General features: G+C 45.3%; 1 protein-coding gene across 1 annotated transcript in view; it reads right to left on the bottom strand.

Moving 5' to 3' along the window:
- Positions 1-15,731, bottom strand: part of TTYH2 (tweety family member 2) — an 87,375-nt gene extending 71,644 nt beyond the window's left edge. Inside the window, exon 1 of the mRNA XM_030208547.1 lies at positions 15,535-15,731. Coding sequence (XP_030064407.1) covers positions 15,535-15,663 — 129 coding nt within the window. The 5' untranslated portion in view covers positions 15,664-15,731. The remainder of the gene's footprint in view (positions 1-15,534) is intronic.
- Between the last annotated feature and the right edge of the window lie 7,979 nt (positions 15,732-23,710).

Here is a 23,710-nt window from a genome sequence, read left to right as displayed (position 1 = left end):
GGGGGGGGTGTCGGCTCTGCTGGTTCCCTGCTCCCTGTGCCCCGGAACAGGTTACTTCCTGTTCCAGGGCAGAGAGAGCAGGGAACCAGCGGAGCCAACGCAGCTCCCAGTGACGTGCAGTCGGGGGCGGATCGGCCCTCTCGCCCGCCCCTCGCTTCCTAATATAAGTATGAATGCGCTCCGTGGGGGGGGGGGGGGTGCGCAGCAGCGACCCGCCCCGGGTGTCAGCCGCCCTCGCTACGGCACTGCATACACTTCCTCCCATACAAAACCAATACCTTCTCAAATGGCTGAAAAAAAAGATCCCCATTTCCCAATGGCTCATTCTTACAATTTTATGACAAACACCTCATCCCGATAGATTTCTCACAAAGTCCTCAGAGCATAGAAGCCAGCTCAGTGGGTGCTTGAGCACCCCCAATATTGAGAGAATTCCTTGTATATGCCCAGGGAGGGGCTATTGCCATTGGGTTTAGCACCCCCAATAATTCTGAAAAGTTGGCACTTATGCCTTAGAGCACACCCAACTGATCAGGTTTTCAGGATACCCATAATGACTATGCATGAGACAGAGAGTTGCATACTAAGAAGGCAGTGCATGCAAATCTCTCTCATGCATTTGCAGAGTGAATATCCTAATAAGCTAACTGGCCAGGTCTGTGGCGTTCCTAGGGGGGGGCTGGACACCTGGGGCGGATTGCCGATGCACCCCGCCCCCCCGGTGCAGCGCCCCACCGGATGCAGTGCGACCCCACCCCCCGGTGAAAGGACACCCCCCCTCCGCGAAAGACCCCCCCCCCCCCGGGTGCACCTGGGGCGGACTGCCCCCGCCCCCTTGGTACGCCACTGGGCCAGGTGTGTCCCATGTTGAGGAGCACTCTAGGGTACCTTTCTATCACCTATCCTGGGGGACCACCCACCACACATAACTGTCACCTCCATTATATGCAAATCTCTCCTATGCATATTCATAAAGCATATTCTGAAAACCTGTGTGGCGGGTGGTCCCCCAGGACAGGTTTGAGAATCACTGACCTAAAGTACGGAGCTCTAAAATGTATCCCAGGGCACTTCTGGACAGCTGTTAGCAGCTGCACAGTCTGTAATCCCAGACAGCTGTTGCATCGCTTCCTATAGATCTCCTTTCCCACATAGATTCTTGTTTTCCAGAGGAAGTAATTAGATACACTGAGGGTGGGGGGGGGGGGTATAATGGCTAGGATTTATCGGGGCTGGACACCGGCCCATTTCCTGCAGCTGAAAATCCCTTAGCACACAGCAGATATGCAGAAATATCACGTCTGGGTCAACGCCAACCATTAGCTCAGCGCTGGCTATGGAGAGCGTTCTCATGAGAGAAAAAGTCCCTTCTGGCTGCACAGACAGCGGAATTAGGATCAGCAGGGAGGACACACTCCGAGATCAGAGAGGTCTCAGAACCTACCAGATTCCTAGACCTGGCCTTTCTCAATTAGAATAAGAGTGGAGGAGTGGCCTAGTGGTTAGGGTGGTGGACTTTGGTCCTGGGGAACTGATTTTGATTTCCCACTTCAGGCACAGGCAGCTCCTTGTGACTCTGGGCAAGTCACTGAACCCTCCATTGCCCCATGTAAGCCGCATTGAGCCTGCCATGAGTGGGAAAGCGCAGGGTACAAATATAACAAAAATAAAATAGATACTATTGGAGATTCTACATGGAATGTTGCTATTCCACTAGCAACATTCCATGTAGAATCTCAAATAGTAGCAACAGTGGAGGAGTGGCCTAGTGGTTAGGGTGGTGGACTTTGGTCCTGAGGAACTGAATTTGATTCCCACTTCAGGCACAGGCAGCTCCTTGTGACTCTGGGCAAGTCACTTAACCCTCCATTGCCCCAGGTACAAATAAGTACCTGTAAGCCGCATTGAGCCTGCCGTGAGTGGGAAAGCGTGGGGTACAAATGTAACAAAAATAAAAACAATAAAAATAAATAAACTCATTTTACATGGTATGTGATACTTTATGCCTGAGTTTGATTTGTCCTTGCCATTCTCAGGGCACAGACCGTAGAAGTCTGCCCAGCACTGTTCCTGTACTAAAAGTTCTGAAGATTCTGGAATCCTAAAGAGTTACAAGATTCCGGAATCCCAATTAGTAGCAACATTCCATGTAGAACCCCAAAGAGTAACATAGTAAATGACGGCAGATAAAGACCTGTATGGTACATCCAGTCTGCCCAAAAGATAAACACTTCAGGCACGGGCAGCTCCTTGTGACTCTGGGCAAGTCACTTAACCCTCCATTGCCCCAGGTACAAATAAGTACCTGTATATGTAAGCCGCATTGAGCCTGCCATGAGTAGGAAAACACAGGGTACAAATGTAACTAAAATAAATAAAAGAAAATAAAAATAAAAGAAAGCAAAAATTGAAGAACAGGGTGAGTTTCAGAAGCACAAAGAGCCCCAGATACAAAACATTTTCTAGAACCAATCACTACTTGCTCCCCTCCCAATGTTCACCAGCTGGTGTAACAATCAAGATGAGACACAGCTATTTAATAAAAAGTCACGTTAATATTTATTTTTTTTTAATTTCATTTATTTAAAAAGTAAATACATTCCACATGATCTCAGCAAATTACAACTAAAACATTTACCATAAAACACCATCAACATACATAGAGTACTACAAATCAGGGGTGTTGCCAGACACCCAATTGTGGGTGGGCCTGGGCCCAAGATGGGTGGGCAGAAGAACCCCACCCTGTCCCACAAGTGATTTGGTCTCTCTCTGTCTTGCCTGCATGCCATATGGTCTTTCAAGCATCCCCCCCTCTCCCACATACTTTTTAAATAGTAGATTTTCACCAACAAGCAGCACCTAATACGTACTTTCATGTTGGCCCCACAGCCTTCCCTCTGATGCAACTTCCTGTTTCCACATAGGCAGGAATACATCAGAGGGAAGGTCGTGGGGCTTGTGCGAACAGTACGTATCAGCCGATGCTCGCTGCAGGCGAAGATCTGCTATTTACAAGGTATGCAGGAGGGACAGTTGTTAGGAATTTTCGGCTGGTGAGGCTTGGGGATCCCTGCGAGCCACATCATAGGTATGGTGCTACTGGGTGGGTCTGAGCCCAAAGTGGGTGGGGGCCTGGGCCCATCCGGGCCCACCCTTAGCTACGCCACTGCTACAAATACTCAAAATCCAAACATAAGTTCACTCCAATAATACAAAACTCTATTCCCAGTAGATCACAATTACAATGTGCCATATGTCTCGACAAGTGCTTGTCCTCTCTTAACCCCAACAAAACGGGAATCCATTCTCATGTCAGTGTTAATCTCCACCATATGCCTGAATGAACAGAAACGCCTTCAATTGCTTTTTAAAGAGATCGAAGCTCCCCTCAATATTCTTTTCACACAAGAACAGCAAAGCTAATCTACTGGCTCTTGATGCCGATTTTGAGATGAAAACTTTTAACAGGGCTGGTTTATTTATAACACAGAGACTGCTCGATAAAATATTTAGGCGGTTTAGAAACATCACATCCGTAGTAAAATTAAACAAGGACAAAGTCTTCCATACAAAAACAAGAAAGTAACACAAACAGTTCCCCAATCGAGTAACATCCGCAAATTACTGAAGACCCACCTCTTTGACAAAACATACCACAACGATCAACACATGTGAACTCTTCCACATGTAACCAGAACTATCCTACTCTATTATGTGTTATAATATGATCATGTTTTATTATCATCACGCTATCCAAGATCCTTTCGCAATACTAAATGTATACTTTCCTACAAATTTCCACAATTCATGATGTATTGTAAGCCACATTGAGCCTGCAAAAAGGTGGGAAAATGTGGGATACAAATGCAATAAATAAATAAATAAAATCAACTATTAGCCTGAGAAAAAAGATAACCCTGAAGCAAATTTCTAAATTGCAAATAATTCTCAGCCAGTGGTGTTCCTAGGGAGGCGGACACCCGGGGCGGCGCCCCACCCCCCCAGCGAAAGACCCCCACCCCCCCCCCGCAAAAGAGCCCCCCCCCGGGTGCATGCCGCTGGGGGGGGGGGGTGCCGCAGCGCGTGCCTGCTGCGAGTTTACTAACTTTGCTCGTTCGCTGCAGCTCCCTCTGCCCCGGGACAGGAAGTAACCTGTTCCGGGGCAGAGGGAGCTGCAGCGAATGAGAGAAGTTAGCAAACTCTCACAGCAGGCGCGCGCCGCGGCACCCCCCCAGAGGCGTGCACCCGGGGCGGACCGCCCCCACCTTGGTACGCCACTGTTCTCAGCCTTTCTTAATTCAATGGGTAACTCATTCCACAAACGGGAACCTTCAATATAAAATGTTTTGGATCCGATATCCTCCAATTTAACCCGTTTATAAGAAGGAACAATAAATAACAGTTTATCAGCAGATCTAAGCGGTCGTGGTGGACAGTAAATTCTTAAAGCCGAGGCTAAAGGAATAGGGAGCTCACCCTTTACAACTGTAAATCAAAGTCAAAGCCTTCAACTGAACTCTCCACTTCACCGGTAACCGGTGTAATCCATACAAAACCGGAGAAATGTGATGAAATTTGTTGGGCAGATTGGATGGACCGTACAGGTTTTTATCCGTCGTCATTTACTATGTTACTATATGTAAATCTAGAAACCCCTGAAATTAAACGGGCTGAGGCATTCTGGGCCAGCTGCAAAGGTTTCAACAGATAGCGAGGTAAAACCCAAGAATAACAGATTACAGTAGTCAAATAAAGGGACCACAAGCGATTGTACCATTGTCCTGAAATTCAAACTCGAAAGCAGAACCTTCAGTCTACACAACATTTTCAGCTTATAAAAAAAATCTTTTTCACCAATATTTTAATATGAGACTAAAATAACAGGGTAGAATCTAATATAAACCCCAAATACTTAATCTCAAGCAAAGTTTGAACAGTATTTCCACCTATCTTAAACTCAATCGGGAACTCCCATCAGAGAGGATTAAGACAGAGCCAAAAACCGTGCTTTTGATACATTCAGTTTCATTCTATTGGCGTTCATCCAAGAATTAACAGTATGTAAACACAGCCGCAGGAAGTCTAAAGATTTCTCCAAAGAACCAGAAATTGGTATAAAAAAAATTGAACGTTGTCAGCAGAGATCTTCTAAAATAGTCCCAAGCCTGACAGCAATTTACAAAGAGAAAGCATATAAATGTTAAAAAGTACCGGGAATAAAGCAGAGCCCGGAGACTACCTTAACTCAAGAACTATCCCGCTCCACCTCCACTAGAAAAAAAAATCTATCACTATGAAATGACTTAAATCATTTCAAAACTTACCCCTGGATTCCCATAAATTCTAACCTCTGAATCAGGCGGCAATGATGAATGATATCAAAAGCTGATAAAACAACTTTTTTTTTTTGTTACATTTGTACCCTGCGCTTTCCCACTCATGGAAATTTATTGGAATTTAGTTCCCACCTTTTCCAGTAGTAGCTCAAGGAGAGGTATATTCAGGAAAACTAGTCCCTAGTGGGCTCACAATCTGTTTAAGTGTCTTGATTCAAGATCACAAGGCTGAAGCGTAGCCAGGTTGAAGGCGGTGGGGGAGCAAAGTACATAAGCGTTGCCATACTGGGACAGTGGCCAATCCAGGTCACAAGTACCTGGGAGAAACCCAAAGAGTAGCAACATTCCATGTAGAACCCCAAAGAGTAGCAAGATTCTGGAATCCTAAAGAGTGACAAGATTCCATGCAGAATCTCAAAGAGTAGCAACATTCCATGTAGAATCCCAAAGAATAGCAAGATTCCATTCAGAATCCCAAGCACATAAGTATTGCCATACTGGGACAGACCAAAGGTCCATCAAGCCCAGCATCCTGTTTCATCAGTGGCCAATCCAGGTCACAAATGCCTGGCAAGATCCCAAAAAACATTCTTTACTGCTTATCCCAGAAATAGTGGACTTTCCCCAAGTCCAAAGAGTGGACTTCCGACGGCGCATGTTATAAATGAGACAGATCACGTAAAGAATAGGTGCCGGAGGAAGTCCATTTGGGGAAACAGGCACTCCCCTGGTGCCTGCCCCCCTCCCCCCCCCCCCCCCCATCAACAGCAGGATTTGAACTAAGCTTCCCTGATATCTAACCAGTGTATCCCTGGGTCGCACCCAGGCAGTTGGGTTTTCTGGATATCCACAATGCATGAGTGGAGGAGCAGCCTAGTGGTTAGTGCAGTGGCCTGAGAACCAGGAGAACTACGTTCAATTCCCACTGCAGCTCCATGGACTCTGGGCATGTCACTTAACCCTTCACCGTCCCAGGTACAAAATAAGTACCTTTCTATACTATGTAAACCGCTTTGATTGTAACCACATTGAGGCAGTATATCAAATCTCATCCACTTATATGTGTGACACAGATCTGGAACCAAGCAGGCAGTGCATGCAAATCTCTCATATGCATAGTAGATATCGTGAAAACTTGACTGTGTGGGTGTGTCCGATGACTGAGTAGAAGTAAAATCGATCTTATTACTCGTTCCAAAAGGACAAAGACTAGGGGCACTTGAGAAAGTTACATGGAAATACTTTTAAAACAAATAGGAGGAAATATTTACTCAATGAATAATTAAGCTCTGGAACTCTTTGCCGGAGGAGATGGTAACTGTGGTTAGTGTATCTGGGTTTAAAAAAGGTTTGGACAAATTCCTGGAGGAAAAGTCTGTAGTCTGCTATTGAGACAGACTTGGGAAGCAACTGCTTGCCCTGGGATTTGTAGTATGGAATGTTGCTACTCTTTGAGTTTCTGCATGGAATCTTGTTACTCTTTAGGATTCCAGAATCTTGCTATTCTTTGGGGTTCTACATGGAATGTTGCTACTCTTTGAGATTCTGCATGGAACCTTGTCACTCTTTAGGATTCCAGAATCTTGCTATTCTTTGAGATTCTTCATGGAATCTTGCTATTCATTATGATTCTGGAATTTTGTTACTCTTTGAGGTTCTAGAATGTTGCCACAATTTAGGTTTCTGCCAGATACTTGTGACCTGTCTTGGCCACTGTTTGGACAACAGGATACTGGGGTAGATGGACCACTGGTCTGACCCAGTATGGCTACTCTTATGGGTTCAGAACCAGTGCTTGCTCCACTCCTTGGAAATTACACTTGAGTTCCGATTAAATAGGGGAGATCTGTGATTTTCTCCAGGGCTGTACTCACAATCTCTAGGATTTAGGCCAGCTGCTTGTCCACTTTTCTTAATGAACTGTGTAATTATTTCCCTGAGGGCTCAACTGCCAGTTAGTGAATTCACTGTTTCTGAAAACAGACGACTAGGACTCTGTTCATAAATTTTCCCCAGAAACCTTATCCATTCTCTGCTTTTTATTTCTACTTAAATAAGCTTTTAGAGTGGCCCTTCCGTTTTGGAATAAGAGCGGTGAAGGCTTCAGATGGGCCACCATAACACCCCAACACACAGAGGAGCTGTGGAGAAGGACAAGGCAATGGCAGTGCTTCAAAATACTTTTTCCAAATTTCGCACCTGTTGCAACAGCAGTTCTCAAACACGCCAAAAGGCAGCTGTTTACTGCAGAATTAAAATAACAGTACCACTGGACTATCATAGCCCCACCCGGATGCCAAGTTACCCAGTTCCAGGCTGGAGATTTTGGAATAGCCTTGGATTTCTGACCAGATAAAATTTAATGTGGGCAAATGCAAAGTGATGCACACTGGAAAGAATAATCCAAATCATAGTTACCTGATGCTGGGGTCAGGGGTGTGCTGGTAAATTTTTAACAACAGGCCCTGAAATTTGGGGGGGGGGGGGGGGGGGAAATACATGCCTCTCTCTCCCCTCCCTTGTGCGGGCACGCTAGGCATACCTTTGCCGAGCCCCACCAGCCAATAAATGGACTGCCACCATTCTCTGCTGCTTGTTTCTGGCTCTGAGCGGCATGATGGAACCTTCTTGCGCTTGCATGAAAAGTCCCAGCCTGATGCTCAGAGTCAGAAACAAGGAGCAGGGAGCAGCAGCAGTCTATTTACTTGGCTGGTGGGGCCAGCATCACTGCCAGCAAAGTAAAAGAGAATTCAGGAGGGGGCCCAAGCCCACATTTTGGGAGTCAGTTGTTAAAGTAGCTATGGGGAGGCCTACTTTAACAACCGGCTCCCAAAATTCTTAAAAACTTAACAAATGGCTCTCGCAAGCCCGTGAAAGCCCGCTCCAGCACACCACTGGCTGGGGTCCACCTTAGGAGTCTGCACAAGAAACAGATCTAGGTTTCATTGTAGACAATACACTGACATTTTCTGCCCAGTGTGAAGCAGTGGACAAAAAAACCAAACAGGATGGAAGGAATTATTAGGAAAGGGATGCAAAATAAGACCATAAATATTACAATGCCTCTGTATCACTCCATGGTGCAACCTCACCTTAAGTATTGCGTTCAATTCTGGTCGCCGTATCTCAAAAAAAGATATAGCAGAATTAGAAAAGGTTCAAAGACGAGTGGCCAAAATGATAAAGGGGGTGGAACTCCTCCTGTATAAGGAAAGGCTAAAGAGGTTAGGGCTGTTCGGTTTGGTAAAGAGACGGATGAGGGGAGATATGATGGACGTCTACAAAATCCCGACTGGTGTAGAATGAGTAGAAGTGAATCGATTTTTCACTCTTTCAAAAAGTACAAAGACCAGAGGACACTCAAGGAAGTTACATAGAAATACTTTTAACACAAATAGGAGGAAATAATTTTTCACGCAAAGAATAGTTACGCTCTGGAACTTAGACGCCGGAGGATGTGGTAATAGCGGTTAGTGCATCTAGGTATAAAAAACAAGTTTGGACAAGTTTCTGGAGGAAAAGTCCATAGTCTGTTATTGAGGTGGACATGGGGGAAGCCACTGCTTGCCCTGGAATTGGTAGCATGGATTGTTCCTACCCTGTGGGATTCTGCCAGGTACTTATGACTTGGACAGGCCACTCTTGGAAGCGGGATACTGGGCTAGATGGACCATTGGTCTGACCCAGTATGGTATTCTTATGTTCACCCCATCCTGCTGCATTTCTCCCAACCACTGATTTCAATGGGCAGAATCTGCCACTACCTATCTCACACTGCTTTGGGATAGAAGTTCAAAATCAGAACTGGGAATAAATCTCCAGCCTGGAACTGGGTAACTTGGCATCTCTGCACTGTACAAACCTAAAGAGAGGAAGGGGCACCCAATGCATGCTCCCACCCTGCTCCACCTGCAGAAGGGGACACACAATGTGTACTCCGTGACATAGCCACTAAGCACGATTTTATTTTATCCGTTTCCTTGTTCTCTGTTTAATTATAATGCTGTGTAGACCTTTGATATAATCTTGTTTCCATTTATAGGGAGCAATGCACTTACGGAGCTTTCCTGTCTAATAGATTTCTCCATTTATGCGCACAAGGCCTGAAAAGTGGCTGACCTTAAGCCTGAATGCACAGCTCCCAAACATCAATTTATTATTCATACAGTGAAGCACCTACACTTCCTGCCCCTGACAGCCAATGCTCGAAAGCTATTGCCAGCGTTAAAGGCATAAGACTAGCATGCACAGTAATGTGTGCGTAATGCTCTAATGCTTTTAGCGCGGGCGCTGAAACCATTAGCACAGACTGCATTTAAATGCACTCATTAGATACCATGTAGCAACGCTGGGAAAAAAAAAAAAAGAGAAGTTTCTCAGGCGGGTTTAGCACCAGGTCTGGGTCAGTGTTAGAAAGGTTGGTTGAGAAGTGTCTTGCGGTACCTCTTCTCTCTCTCCAACCTGACCAGCCTGCCCTGAACAGGCTTCTGTTAAAAAAAAAAAAAAAAAAGCCTGGTAGCCACGGACCCCTCCCCCCAAACCTTAAAAAAATGCCCTGGTGGTCCAGTGACCCGCCTCCTTTCTTTTCCTTCCTCCAGTCACAAATAGTCTGGTAGTTCAGTCCTCCACCACCCCCAGCAGTAATTTTAGTCCAATGGTCTAATGGTTTCCTAGCCTTTTTTTTTTTTTTGCGAATTTGGCTCCTACAGTCATTGTAAGAAGCTTGTCCGTTTGCTTTGACCGCCACAGCATTTGGGTAAGGTCTACAGCTTCAAATCGGGAGTTTATTGTTTGACCCCTTAAGTAGACGCTTGTGCGCGTCGAAACACGGCCCGTGTCATGTCCTTCTTTTAAGCATAACAATAAAGACTGTTGGGTTAATATCTCCTGAGGTGATTCGTCTTTGGTCAGCCTCTACTTTTGCCTGCTGTGTTTTGTCGTCATAGAGGATTTTTCCTGTCTCGTACTTCGGTTCCTAGCCTACCCCACAGACCCCTTATACCTTTAGCTGGAAGCAGGAGTGATGCCCACTCACTTCTGCTTCACCAGGCCACCATCTTCAAAATGGAGGCACCCCACCCCTGGATGCAGGGAAGCCCCATTTTGAAGACGGCAGTCTGGAGAAGCAGGAGCGAGTGAGCATCAGTCCGGCTTCTGACTAAAGGTTGGGAGGGGGAAGGTTACCACTAGACCACGAGGTCAAAATTACCAGGGGGGCATGCCTAGCCTAGCTGGGGGGGGGGGGGGGGGGTGCTATTGGACTACCAGGGCATTTTTTTAATGTTGGGGGAAGAGGTTGGGGATAAGGGACTTGCTGTGGCTTTGTTTTGTTTGTTTGTTTGTTGTTTTCAATGTCAACTTTCCAGTCAGTGTCTAAGCCAATCACTGCTCAGGAAGTGAAAGTATGCTTTCACTCGGGTAATTTTCGCAAAAACTACTTGGTTGGGAGTTAGGAGTTAGAAGAGGGACCTGCACTTCCAGTTTATGGGTCATAAACCCACGGATTCTGTATAGATTGCCCAAAGGTTGGGTGCAGATTGTAGATTTGCATGCTAACTAATTTGGTGATAGTAGATGATGGAAGGAAAGACCTGCCCGGTCCATCCAGTCTGCCCAACAAGATAAACTCATATATGCTACTTTTTGTGTATACCTTACCTTGATTTGCATCTGCCATTTTCAGGGCACAGACCGTAGAAATCTGCCCAGCACTAGCCCCGCCTCCCAACCACTAGCCCCGCCTCCCACCACCGGCTCTGCCACCCGATCTCCGCTAAGCTTCTGAGGATCCCTTCCTTCTGAACAGGATTCCTTTATGTTTATCCCACGCATTTTTGAATTCCGTTACCGTTTTCATCTCCACCACCTCCCGCGAGAGGGCATTCCAAGCACTTAATTGGCAGTAACTAGCAGTTACACGTGAATCTGCCCTATGACTCTATTCTATAACTTACACACTTAAATCATGGGAGGGGCATGGGCAGGTCAGAGGCATTTCCAGAAATTAGGTGCAGTGTTAAAGAGCGCCTGCTTTTGTTCCTGCCATCAGAATAAGGCATACGGTCTTTAGATGTTTTGTTCTTCCTTATTGCAGATTTGACTATCAAAGAAACATGAGACAATTGTTGCTTGCCATGTCCTAAAACTTCCTACACTCAATATTTATTATCTGAATTTCGTTTAGTTGGTCTAACTGAATTAGGAGTTGACCAAATGGATATGTACAGGTCTTGAAGTATTTCATCTATAGGGAGCCGCAAAATACTCTCCTTATGAAGGTCATATACTAGTACTACTTATCATTTCTATAGCGCTACTAGATGTACGCAGCGCTGTACACTGGACATAAAGAGACAGTCCCTGCTTGACAGAGTTTACAATCTAATTAGGACAGAGAAACAGGACAAAGAATATGCAGTGGATTTTCCCAAGTCCATCTTAATAATGGCTTATGGACTTTTCTTTTAGGACTTTATCCAAACCTTCTTAAAAGCCTGCTAAGCTAACTTCTTTTCATACATTCTTTGGCAACAAATTTTCCCTGGTTCATTTTAAATTTGCTACTTATATAATAGACATATAATAACTCTTCTTCTCTACGATTCCCTAAGGTGTCTATACACACGAACCTTATTCTACCACAACATTACTGTATTTGTTCATAACCGGAATTGGCGAACACCTTTACATTACTATGTAAGCCACTTTGAGCCTGCAAATAGGTGGGAAAATGTGGGATACAAATGTAACAAACAAACAAACAAACAAACAAATAAATAAATAAATAAATAAAGTTAGTGCAGAACAATTACTGCTGTGATTTCAATGTGGCACTAATTTGCAAGCTCCTTACTCTGAGTGTGCCATGGCAATTTTTCTGCAACTAGGTTTCACTCTACTGCAAACCTTTGAGCATCGGCCCCCTGGGCTGCAAAATACACATGCACACATAAGCTACTTTTGGTAGAAGTGGATAGAAGATACTCAAAGAGGTGCAATCATGCAAAACCTTTTTAACTTGCTCCTTTTTCCTTCCATTTGCAGCTCAAGTGGAAGGCAGAGACCTCCACCGGCCCTGACCTGTTACCTTAAAAAGAAAAAAAAATTACTGCTGGAGAAGAAATGTCAAAACAGCCTAATGCAGATTTCCTGCCCAGTTACTCTTGCGGTTTCTATTCAAAAGGTTCTTCAAAGCAAAGCAGGCAACCTCATCTGCTGACAATCTGCATAGCAAGACAGGAACACTGCAAGACAGCCTGGTTATGGAGACCAGAAGAAAACGGCCTGCTTATCCGACACTGGTGCCTGGATGTCCAACCGCCACCCGAAACTGAACATGGCCAAGACTGAGCTTATTGTCTTCCCTCCCAAACCCACTTCTCCTCTCCCCTCACTTTCTATTTCAGTAGATAACACCCTCATCCTACCTGTTTCATCTACCTGCAACCTCGGAGTCATCTTCGACTCCTCTCTCTCCTTCTCTGCGCATATCCAGCAGACAGCTAAGACCTGTCGCTTCTTTCTCTATAACATCAGCAAAATTCGCCCTTTCCTCTCCGAGCACACCACTCGAACACTCGTCCATTCTCTCATTACCTCTCGCCTTGACTACTGCAACCTACTCCTCACTGGCCTCCCACTTAGCCATCTATCCCCCCTTCAATCCGTTCAGAACTCTGCTGTGCCTCTTATTTTCCGCCAGGACCGTTACACTCATATCACCCCTCTCCTCAAGTCACTTCACTGGCTTCCGATCAGGTGCCGCATTCAGTTCAAGCTTCTCCTACTAACCTACAAATGCACTCAATCTGCAGCCCCTCACTACCTCTCTAACCTCATCTCCCCTTACGCTCCTACCCAAAACCTCCGCTCACTGGACAAATCCCTCCTCTCAGTACCCTTCTCCACCACTGCTAACTCCCGACTCCGCCCTTTCTGCCTCACCTCACCCCATGCCTGGAATAAACTCCCTGAGCCCATACTCCAGGCCCCCTCCCTGCCCATCTTCAAAGCCTTGCTCAAAGCCCACCTCTTCAATGTTACCACCTAACCATTATACCTCCATGCAGGAAATCTAGACTGCCTCAATTTAATTGACTACACATTTTTGTCCTTTAGTTTGTAAGCTCCTCTGAGCAGGGACTGTCTTTCTGTGTTAAACAAATGGTGAGAGCTCCAAACAAAGTTTATTGGGTCTCAATAAACTTTGTTTGGAGCTCGCACCATTTTTTCTTCCATCCTGTGTTGATTTCAGCCAGAAGAAAACAGCACATATCCAGCAGTCTCCAGCGGTGGCTAATCCAGGTCACAAGTAGTCACCAGAGTCCTAAAGTGAAGGTTTAAGCTGTGGTTTGAGAAGCGCTGTCGCAACAGCTGTGAAATTTGGAAAAGCATTTTACGCTGTGGTTTTTCTCAAGTCTTCCTGGCTAGTAATGGTTTATGGACTTGGCCTCCAGAAACTTGTCCAAAGCCTTTTTAAGCCCAGCTTTGCTACCTACCTTGACTACATCTTCCTGCAACAAAGTCCACGGCTTAATTTTGCAGTGTTTCTCTAATTTGTTTTAAATGTTTAGGAGATTCTTGATATATCGTCTTTCCATATTACATACAGGTACTTTCTCTGTCCCTCGTGAACTCACAATGTAACGTTTGGTACCCAGAGTAATGAAGGGTTAAGTGACTTCCCAAGGTCATAAGGGGCCGCAGTGGGAATTTCTTGAGAAATAAAGGGGGATCCAGAGATGTCATCCAGACCCTCCGTATCTGATTTTAGGTTTAAGGACAAGTGATGCACCCTGGAGCAGTGAACAGGTAAAAGCTGAATCCTCTCCATGCTAAACCCAATTTCGTACTCAGGAACTTTCATGTATTACCATAATTTATCCTTAACATATATATGCACATGATATATATCTATACCATGATCTGTTCATGTATGTTATGCTAAATGTATGTTACCATGTATGTATACAACTTAACACATTACCATTTGTAATTCTATTACCCGGAAATGGCAACCGCCATTACGGCAAATGTAAGCCACATTGAGCCTGCAAATTGTTGGGAAAACGTGGGATACAAATGCTACAAATAAAATAAAAGTTGTCTCCAGTAATTTTTTTTTTTAAAGAATAACTTCTACCATTTCCCCTAAACCTGTCTCAGCAGTTGATGCTTTTCAGAATCGCCCCAGAGACTTTTCCCAAAAGCTGGTGCTACTAGTCCTTATCATTTCTATAGCTCTACTGGACACACTCCAGCCTTCATTTAGACACTGTTGCTAATTTCATGCCAGATAAAAATACCAGGTCTGTAAGTTTCTTTTTGAGTTTCCACATCCTTAGTTGACCCCTTGCAGCTTCCTCCCCACTCCATGGAAAACCTCCCAAACCTCATAGTAATAATACCGCCTATTATGAAAACTCTCCTTGCTTAAGAAACGAAAGGAATTTCTGATAAATCTCCTCGGGTGATGGAAGTGTTAGGAACAAAATGCATCAGCCTGGAAGAGATCAGCCTGTGTGAGGTGGGGGATGGGCGAGAGTAGCTCATATATCCTCCTCCAACTCACCCATTATCAGGCAACCCGTAGAGTTTATGTAGACCCGAAGCCAAGCAATAAAGAACGTTCCTATTTATAATCTGATTAATTCAAGACAACACAAGCAGGAGGAGGGCGAGAACAGCCATCAGTAGACTCACAGGTCACACAACTTTCCTATTTCCAGGACAGCTGACCTGCTGGTCAGGCGATCAATCGTGATTAAACACCTACAGAAAGCATTACAGGACTAAACCCTAAAGAACTCCGGGTGTGGGGTGGTTCATTCACCAGAGTGCCTCGGGATCACCCTGTGAACACAGAAGTGTCTTCCTCCACCCCCCGCCGCCTTTGCACGATTGTTCACAATTCCCCTCTCCCCAGCGTGCAAATTCCAAGCATGGTAGAGGAGGTGATAAATACACGAGCAGGATTTTACCGATTTCCTTGCACTGTAAACCACCAGGGTGTGCAAAAAAAAAAAAAAAAAACAACAACCCATGTCTGTGTTTGTGCAGAATTTCAGATAACAGAATTAAATCCTCCCTGTACACAAACAAAGGTGATGGCCACAGAAGAGAAGTTTCTGCTGAACCCACCCCACACCATGGCAAGGCTACTACTACCACTTGCCAGTCTCCGGAACACACTGACCTGCTGGTAGCTTGAATTTCCGGGCTGGAAGCTGCTATCCACGGGCCGGAAGGTGAAGTCCAGATGGGGCAAAGAGTGCAACCAGTAAATCCACCAGGGAGCGACGTAATCCACCCTAGCCGCGGCCATGGCTCGCCGGCGCCCAGGGCAAAGTGGGAGCAACCCCACTGCAGCAAGCAACAGCAGCAGCCACGGGACCTGGCGAGAGGCAGGGGCGGAGCCGTGTGGGGAAACACCCACAGAGGGCGGGGATGATCTGTGACCACTCCTCCGGAGAAAATTCCCTCCTGCATAACACAGCCTTCACAGGGTCGAGCTGGATCATCAAACAACAACCCGGATGGAGGAATGTTCCAAGGAACGAACAGAAGTCAAATTTTCCAAGAGGTTACTTTCTTTTCCTTAAAAAGTCACATGAATCACGTTTCCGCTGTTATGCCTTCTTCATGGGTGACATATGTGACCATCAAGCTCATTTTCAAAGCACTTAGCCTCCCAAAGTTCCATAGAAACCTATGGAACTTAGCCTCCCAAAGTGCTTTGAAAATATGCCTCTATGGTAACTTTGAGAAAATACTTCAAGAGAAAACAAATGTTGTAAGCCTTGAAAGTATAAAAATCAGGGCTTTTTTGAGGGTACTGAGTATTGGCACCTTTTCCATTGTCTGATAAAAATCGACCCATGGTCCCCAAGTTTTAATGAAAGAGCTCAGGCTCTACACACCAGTTCTGTCTTGTCATAGATTCTGTGACTGGTTGCAGGGGACCTGGCTATTGTGGGGGTGGGTCCCTCAGTGATAATGCACTGATAAAAATGCACATAGTGATTACAGCGGTGAAGTGTCTATGAAACAAACTGTAATCACTACGTGCATTTTTAGACTTCCAAGGATTCAGGTATTTGTTTTCTTGCAGATGTTTTCTCAGAATTTACCTGTGGTCACATATCCTCAGCTATGGCCCATGAAGAAGGCATTACAGCCAAAACATGGACCATGTCAGGAGAATAAAGCTCTTGGAAAATGTGACTTCTGTTGTTCTCTGGAACATTCCTCCACCCTGTTGCTTGCTTGATTGCTGTGGAAAGACTTTCCCACTCTTTCTGCTGGGACAGCTGGATCATCAGCCCCATTTCAGCCAGGTCTCTATTCAAAAATGAGTTATGGTGTTTTCACTATATTGGGGAAGTCACGTTTGCCCTGCTATACTGAGAATTTCAACATGAATCTGCTTTTTCCTTTGACAGTGCATCGCGCACAGACTTTTTAAAGACCTACTCATTGTTTCCAGTCCCCACTATCATAGTAAATGAAATGACTGTAAATGACGGCAGATAAAGACCTGTACGGTCCATCCAGTCAGCTCAAGATAAACTCATTTTACATGGTATGTGATACTTTATATCTGAGTTTGATTTGTCTTTTGCCATTCTCAGCACACAGACCATAGAAGTCTGCCCAGCACTCTTCTTGTACTAAAAGTTCTGAAGCTCACGTCAAAGCCCCTTAAAATTTACACTCAAGCCCATCCATATCTATTCAGTCACGATCAGGGCGTAGACCGTAGAAGTCTGCCCAGCACTGGTTTTGCTTCCCAATTACCAGAATAGCCACCCAACCTCCGCTAAGATTCTGTGGATCCATTCCTTCTAAACAGGATTCCTTTGTGTTTATCCCATGCATGTTTGAATTCCTTTACCGTTTTCATCTCCACCACTTCCCGCAGGAGAGCATTCCATGTAGCCACTACCATCTCTGTGAAAAATTACTTCCCGTCATTACTCCTGAGTCTGCCTCCCTTCAACCTCAATTCATGTTCTCTAGTTCTACCGCCTTCCCGTGTCCGGAAAAGGTTTGGTTGCTGATTAATACCTTTCTGTATCATGTCACCCGTTTCTCCTTTCCTCCAAGGTATACATGTTGAGGTCGGCAAGTCTCTCCTCATACGATTTGCAATGCAAATCCCATACCATTTTCGTAGCTTTTCTTTGCACCGCTTCCAGTCTTTTTACATCTTTAGCAAAATGCATCTTTAGCAAAACTGAATACTCCAGGTGGGACCTCACCAATGACAAATAGAGGGGCATCAACACATCCTTTCTTCTACTGGTTATGCCCCTCTCTATGCAGCCGAGCATCCTTCTGGCCACAGCCGTCGCCTTGTCACATTGTTTCTTCACCTTTAGATCCAACACCAACACCCCAAGGTCTCTCTCCTGAGTCAAGCTTACTAATCTCTCCCCTCCTATCCCGTATCTCTCTTTTGGGTTTCTGCACCCCAAGTGCATCAATCTACACTTCTAGGCATTACATTTTAATGACCATTCTTCTAACGTTTGGAGATCCCTTCTCATTGTTTCTACTCCCTCCAGGGTATCCTCTCTATTGGCTATTTTCATGTCTTCCACAAAAAGGGAAACCTTTCCTTCCAACCCTTCGGTAATATCTCCCACAACTATATTAAACAGAATAGGCCCCAGCACCAACCCCTGAAGACCTCCACATGGATTCCATTTACCACAACCCTCTGCCACCTGTCAGTCAACCAGTTTCCTATCCAGTTCACCACTTTTGGTCCTAAGTTCAACTCTTTCAGTCTTCTGTGGGGGACTTTGCTGAAACCCAAGTAGATTACACCTAGCGCATGTCCTTCATCCTTTTTATACCATCAGACTCCTGAAGCAGGCATGTTGTATGCCAAAACACGGTTGCCATGTCGCATCTTAATATTGGTTTTAAGAAATATATTGGATTGGATGAAGGGAAATGGGACTTGATATACTGCCTTTCTGTGGTTTTTACAACTACATTCAAAGCAGTTTACATATATTCAGGTACTTATTTTGTACTAGGGGCAATGTAGGGTTTAGTGATTTGCCCAGAGTCACAAGGAGCTGCAGTGGGAATAGAACTCAGTTCCCCAGAATCAGAGTCCACTGCACTAACCACTAGGCTACTCCTCCACTGAGGTCTGTCTAGCAGTCCTTCATTTCCCACTCATAGACTTGCTGTTGGTTGCTCCGTGGGATCTTTCGTGTTCAGTTACCGTTCAGTTTATGATGTTTTCTGCCAGGACTTTCTCCAAACCCCTCCTGAACTCAGCTATAAGAGGTTTAGTGGACTCGATTTCTATCAAAGCGGTTTATAACATTCACACTCTGTCAGACTGTCAAAGTAATGCTTTGATGTTTCTCTCATATATATACTATCTGCTACCTCATTTGCTTATTTCCAATCTGAGGAAGAAGGGCAACCTTCGAAAGCTAATCAAGAAATGTATTAAGTTATGTCCAATAAAAAAGGTATCATCTTATTTTCTTTTCCATGTTTTATTTTGTTTGATTTCTATAGATTCTACATGGAATGTTGCTATTCCACTAGCAACATTCCATGTAGAAGTCGGCCCTTGTAGATCACCAATGTGGCCGCGCAGGCTTCTGCTTCTGTGAGTCTGACGTCCTGCACATACGTGCAGGACGTCAGACTCACAGAAACAGAAGCCTGCGCAGCCTTCTACATGGAATGTTGCTAGTGGAATAGCAACATTCCATGTAGAATCTCCAATAGTAGCAACATTCCATGTAGAATCTCCAATGGTATCTATTTTACTATCATAGTAATGCTTGAATGTTTTCACTTATATACACTGTCAGCACATTTGCTTATTTCCGATCTGACGAAGAAGGGCAACCTTCGAAAGCTAATCAAGAAATGTATTAAGTTATGTCCAATAAAAAAGGTATCATCTTATTTTCTTTTCCATGTTTTATTTTGTTTGATTTCTATTGATAACAATTGTTACGGTAAACTCTAAAATACTATACTCTGAAACAGCTTCTTCATGAAACCCTGACAGAAACTATTCTATAGTCTAAACTGACTTTGCTAAATAAGCAAGGGGTCTTGACCACAGTTTTTGGCAATAAATTTCACAGTCCAGCTGGACTGTGTTTGATTTAAAAATACTTTCCTCTGCTGGCTTTGATATGATGTGCTGCCCCTTAGGTCCATCATAGCATGCTAGTATGAGTAAACTATAGCTTCCTGTTTGTTCCATCCCGCTCATTGACCCTCTCCCCAACATAGATTTTGTTGGGCAGACTGAATGGATCGTGCAGGCCTTTGTCTGCCATCATCTACTATGTTTATTATGTAACCGGTAGCATGCTCATTCAATAAGGCACAGAGACAATGTCCTTCTGTTCATCAGTCTGTATAAAACAAAGGTGGCAATCCACTATCAATAGCAAAAAGGGCAACACACTCAGTTCCTAGACTCATTATGCAAGATTCGCATTGTGTTCTAAGCAGGGGCGTAGCCAGACTTCAGCAGGAAGGGGGTCCAGAGCCCAAGGGCAGGGGGTACATTTTAGCCCCCAGCCGGTGCCACCGACCTCCCGCCATTTTTGAACCCCCCCCCCCCCACTGTCACCACCACCACCTTTACCTCCCCCCTGCCAACAACCCTCTTGACCCCCTCCCACCGCCAACCCTCCGGCGCCGGAGCCTACCTTTACTGGCGGGGGACCCCAACCCCCACCAGCCAAGGTCTGCTTCTTCCTTCGTTCTGTTTCTGAGTCTGACATCCCGCAAAGGTAGCAGACGGCAACGGCGGGTTGATGGCGGGAGGGGGGGGGGGGTTGAAAGGGTTGTTGGCAGGGGAGTCCCAGGCCCCCGTGGCCCCACATAGCTACGCCCCTGGTTCTAAGCGAGAGAATTCTTGCAATTAATACTTTTGTGAAGGTAGCAGTAGTGCAGGCAGAGGGGAGGGGGGTCTGGACCTCCTTCCAAACCTGCAGCACTCCTTAAGTTGCAGGGATGCCAAAGTCCTGCCGCTCCCCCCTCCTCTTTGTGCTGCTTTTGTAACATGGAGGTCCGCAGTGTGCCTCCTGCTGCCGACACCACCACTTCTCATACATGCTGTTTGCGCAAGAACTGGGCATGTTCAGAGTCCTGGAGTCAGCTGCTGAAGGCAACACTGCCAACTTCATTACAAAAGCAGCTTGGGCACTGAGGGGTCCTTTTACTGAAAAAATGGCCATAGGGCAGGGTGTGTTACCACCACCCGCTGAGGTGGCGGTAAGGGCTCAGGAACCAGGCAGCACCACAGCAATGCCCGATTATCGCTGAGTTAGTGCTGCGCTAGGCAAAGAAATTTAATGGCACACTCTCGAGACGGGACTTAGCGTGCAGGAGGCCCACATTGGACTTACCCTACACTTTGTAAAAAGGCCCCTGAATTTATTTAGCTTGCAGGGTTTAGGCATTCCCTGCCAACAAAGGTATGTTTAGCGGGGGGGGGGGGGGGGGGGTGCAGGAAAAATGGAGGAATGCATTCCCCCCCCCCCCCCCCCCAAAAAAAAGGTATAAAACTTGATATTAGTTTAAAATTAACTGCACCCACCATTTCAAAGCTGCTGCTCCCCTCCCCCAGAGGATTTGTAGTCAGTGCACAATTAAGTTTGTATGGAAAACACTACTGAAACAGCAATGCCACCAGCTGCAAGTAACAACGGAGGTCTTCTCGCTGAAGTGTAGTCCCAGAAGATGGTTCATACAATGAGGATTTCACAAAATACGGATTCACTGCGGACAGGTAACTGCTAGCAACTCGGAGCCACTATCAAGGCCAGCCTCCACATACACATGTAAATTTACACAGACATGTCCTGGTAGAATGATCCATCCCTGCACTATAATGGATTTTGAGAGAAACAAGCCTGCATCATATAAGGTTTACTAAATTTCTGTATCATTTCATCAACAGTTCTCAATAGAAATCAAACAAAATAAAACATGGAAAAGAAAATAAGATGATACCTTTTTTATTGGACATAACTTAATACATAACTTAATACAAGAAATGTATTAAGTTATGTCCAATAAAAAAGGTATCATCTTATTTTCTTTTCCATGTTTTATTTTGTTTGATTTCTATAGATTCTACATGGAATGTTGCTATTCCACTAGCAACATTCCATGTAGAAGTCGGCCCTTGCAGATCACCAATGTGGCCGCGCAGGCTTCTGCTTCTGTGAGTCTGACGTCCTGCACATACGTGCAGGACGTCAGACTCACAGAAACAGAAGCCTGCGCAGCCTTCTACATGGAATGTTGCTAGTGGAATAGCAACATTCCATGTAGAATCTCCAATAGTAGCAACAGAATCTCAATAGTAGCAACATTCCATGTAGAATCTCCAATAGCAGCAACATTCCATGTAGAATCTCCAATGGTATCTATTTTACTGTCATAGTAATGCTTGAATGTTTTCACTTATATACACTGTCAGCTAGCACATTTGCTTATTTCCGATCCGAGGAAGAAGGGCAACCTTCGAAAGCTAATCAAGAAATGTATTAAGTTATGTCCAATAAAAAAGGTATCATCTTATTTTCTTTTCCATGTTTTATTTTGTTTGATTTCTATTGATAACCTTAAGAGTGGACTAACACGGCTACCACACTCCTCTAATCAACAGTTCTGAATTCCCCACTGAGGATTTAATTAACCTGCCTCCATGATAATATGTACAGTTTATTAAATAATAATTCAGGGGGATCTCAACCTACAATGCATGAAAAAAGATGCTATGCACCCTTTAGGCAGTATTAAATTCTACCGAGCACTCGCATTTGATCATGTGACTGCTGCCACCTAGTGGCCCCAACCTTTTTCTTCATAAGGTGTTTATATAGGACTTGTCTAGTTTGAAAGTAATGCCACACAGGAGTTCATGTTTATAACACCTAAAATACGAAGTAAGACAGTTTACAATCAAACTACTCTAACAAAACATTTTGAAAACAACACAATAGGAAAGTAGGCAATAGACATAGTATAAACAATAAAGACACTGGGCTACTGAGCAGATGAGGTCCAGCCCTGCTCAAGTGTTCACCGACAGACAGCTGATCAAAACCCTGCGCTGGGGCATTATTAGACCTATGATCAGAGATAATTGCATGCAAATTTAAGCACGCAATCATCTCTGATCATGGGGTAGAAGTGCAGGCGAATTGTGCGCTCAGCACAATCCTCCCGCACTTGTTTGACAGGTCTGGGCTGTCAAAAGCCCAAAACTGTCAAACACAGGGGCTGGAGGTCCATGGGACCACCAGGCCCCAACTACCCCTGCCCCGAGCAATGGGGGCAGGAGGTCTGGTGGATCTCTGGTCCCCCCCCAGGTTCAGGGAGGGCTGGAGATCCGGTTGGTCTCCAGCCCCCCTTAACTCCCCAAGCAAAGGGTCCCTGGTGGCCTAGTGGGCAACCGACCAACCAACACAACCCCCAGCGACAGGGGAGCTGGAGGTTCACTGGACCTCCGGTCCCTCCCCAGGTTCAGGAGGTCCAGTGGGTCTCCAGCCACCCCCTAGTCCCCCAAGCAAGGGGTCTCCCTACCTTGTGTGTTGGAAGGAGGGTAGCCTGCCTCCCTCCTCTTCTTGCAACGCCGCAAAATGGCGGTACCCAGCCCTACCCAGTGTATCCTGGGATGCGCTGAACGGGGCTATACACCAAAGCACAATTGATATATTTGTGAGTGACACTGCCAAAGGGTTAGAAGGTAAAGTTTGCCTATCTGCGGATGATACTAAGATCTGTAACAAGAGTGGACACCCAGGAGGGAGTGGAAAACATGAAAAAGGATCTCAGGAAGCTAGCAGAATGGTCATTGTACATGACATTATATAAGGAGATTCTTAAACAATTAAGGATTGTGGGCAAGACGACAATGAAACTAATACCACACTTCATTGAACTGAATCAGAAAAGTTAGTCAGAGCTCATTCTAGGTCATGTCCCAAGCTTAGATTTAAACCTAATCCTTTCAGCCACAAAATAGGGGATGTTCCTTTAACTCTTGTTTAATTCTGGACACCATTTGTGCACCCATAATTCTATTCTAAATGGGGAGGTTCCAACAGAAACAACCTTTCAAAACTCCCAGGAGACGGTATTAGATATCCAGGGCTGGTGGCAGAGCCGGTGGTGGGAGGCGGGGCTAGTGCTGGGCAGACTTATACGGTCTGTGCCAGAGCTGGTGGTTGGGAGGTGGGGCTAGTGCTGGGCAGACTTATACAGTCTGTGCCCTGAAGAGGACAGGTACAAATCAAGGTAGGGTATACACAAAAAGTAACACATATGGGTTTACCTTGTTGGGCAGACTGGATGGACCG

The sequence above is a fragment of the Microcaecilia unicolor genome, chromosome 6 (assembly GCF_901765095.1).
Source record: "Microcaecilia unicolor chromosome 6, aMicUni1.1, whole genome shotgun sequence".
In the NCBI taxonomy this organism is placed as follows: domain Eukaryota; kingdom Metazoa; phylum Chordata; class Amphibia; order Gymnophiona; family Siphonopidae; genus Microcaecilia; species Microcaecilia unicolor.
The sequence above is the reverse complement of the archived record's forward strand: the minus strand, read 5'-3'. Positions and strand labels throughout refer to the sequence as shown.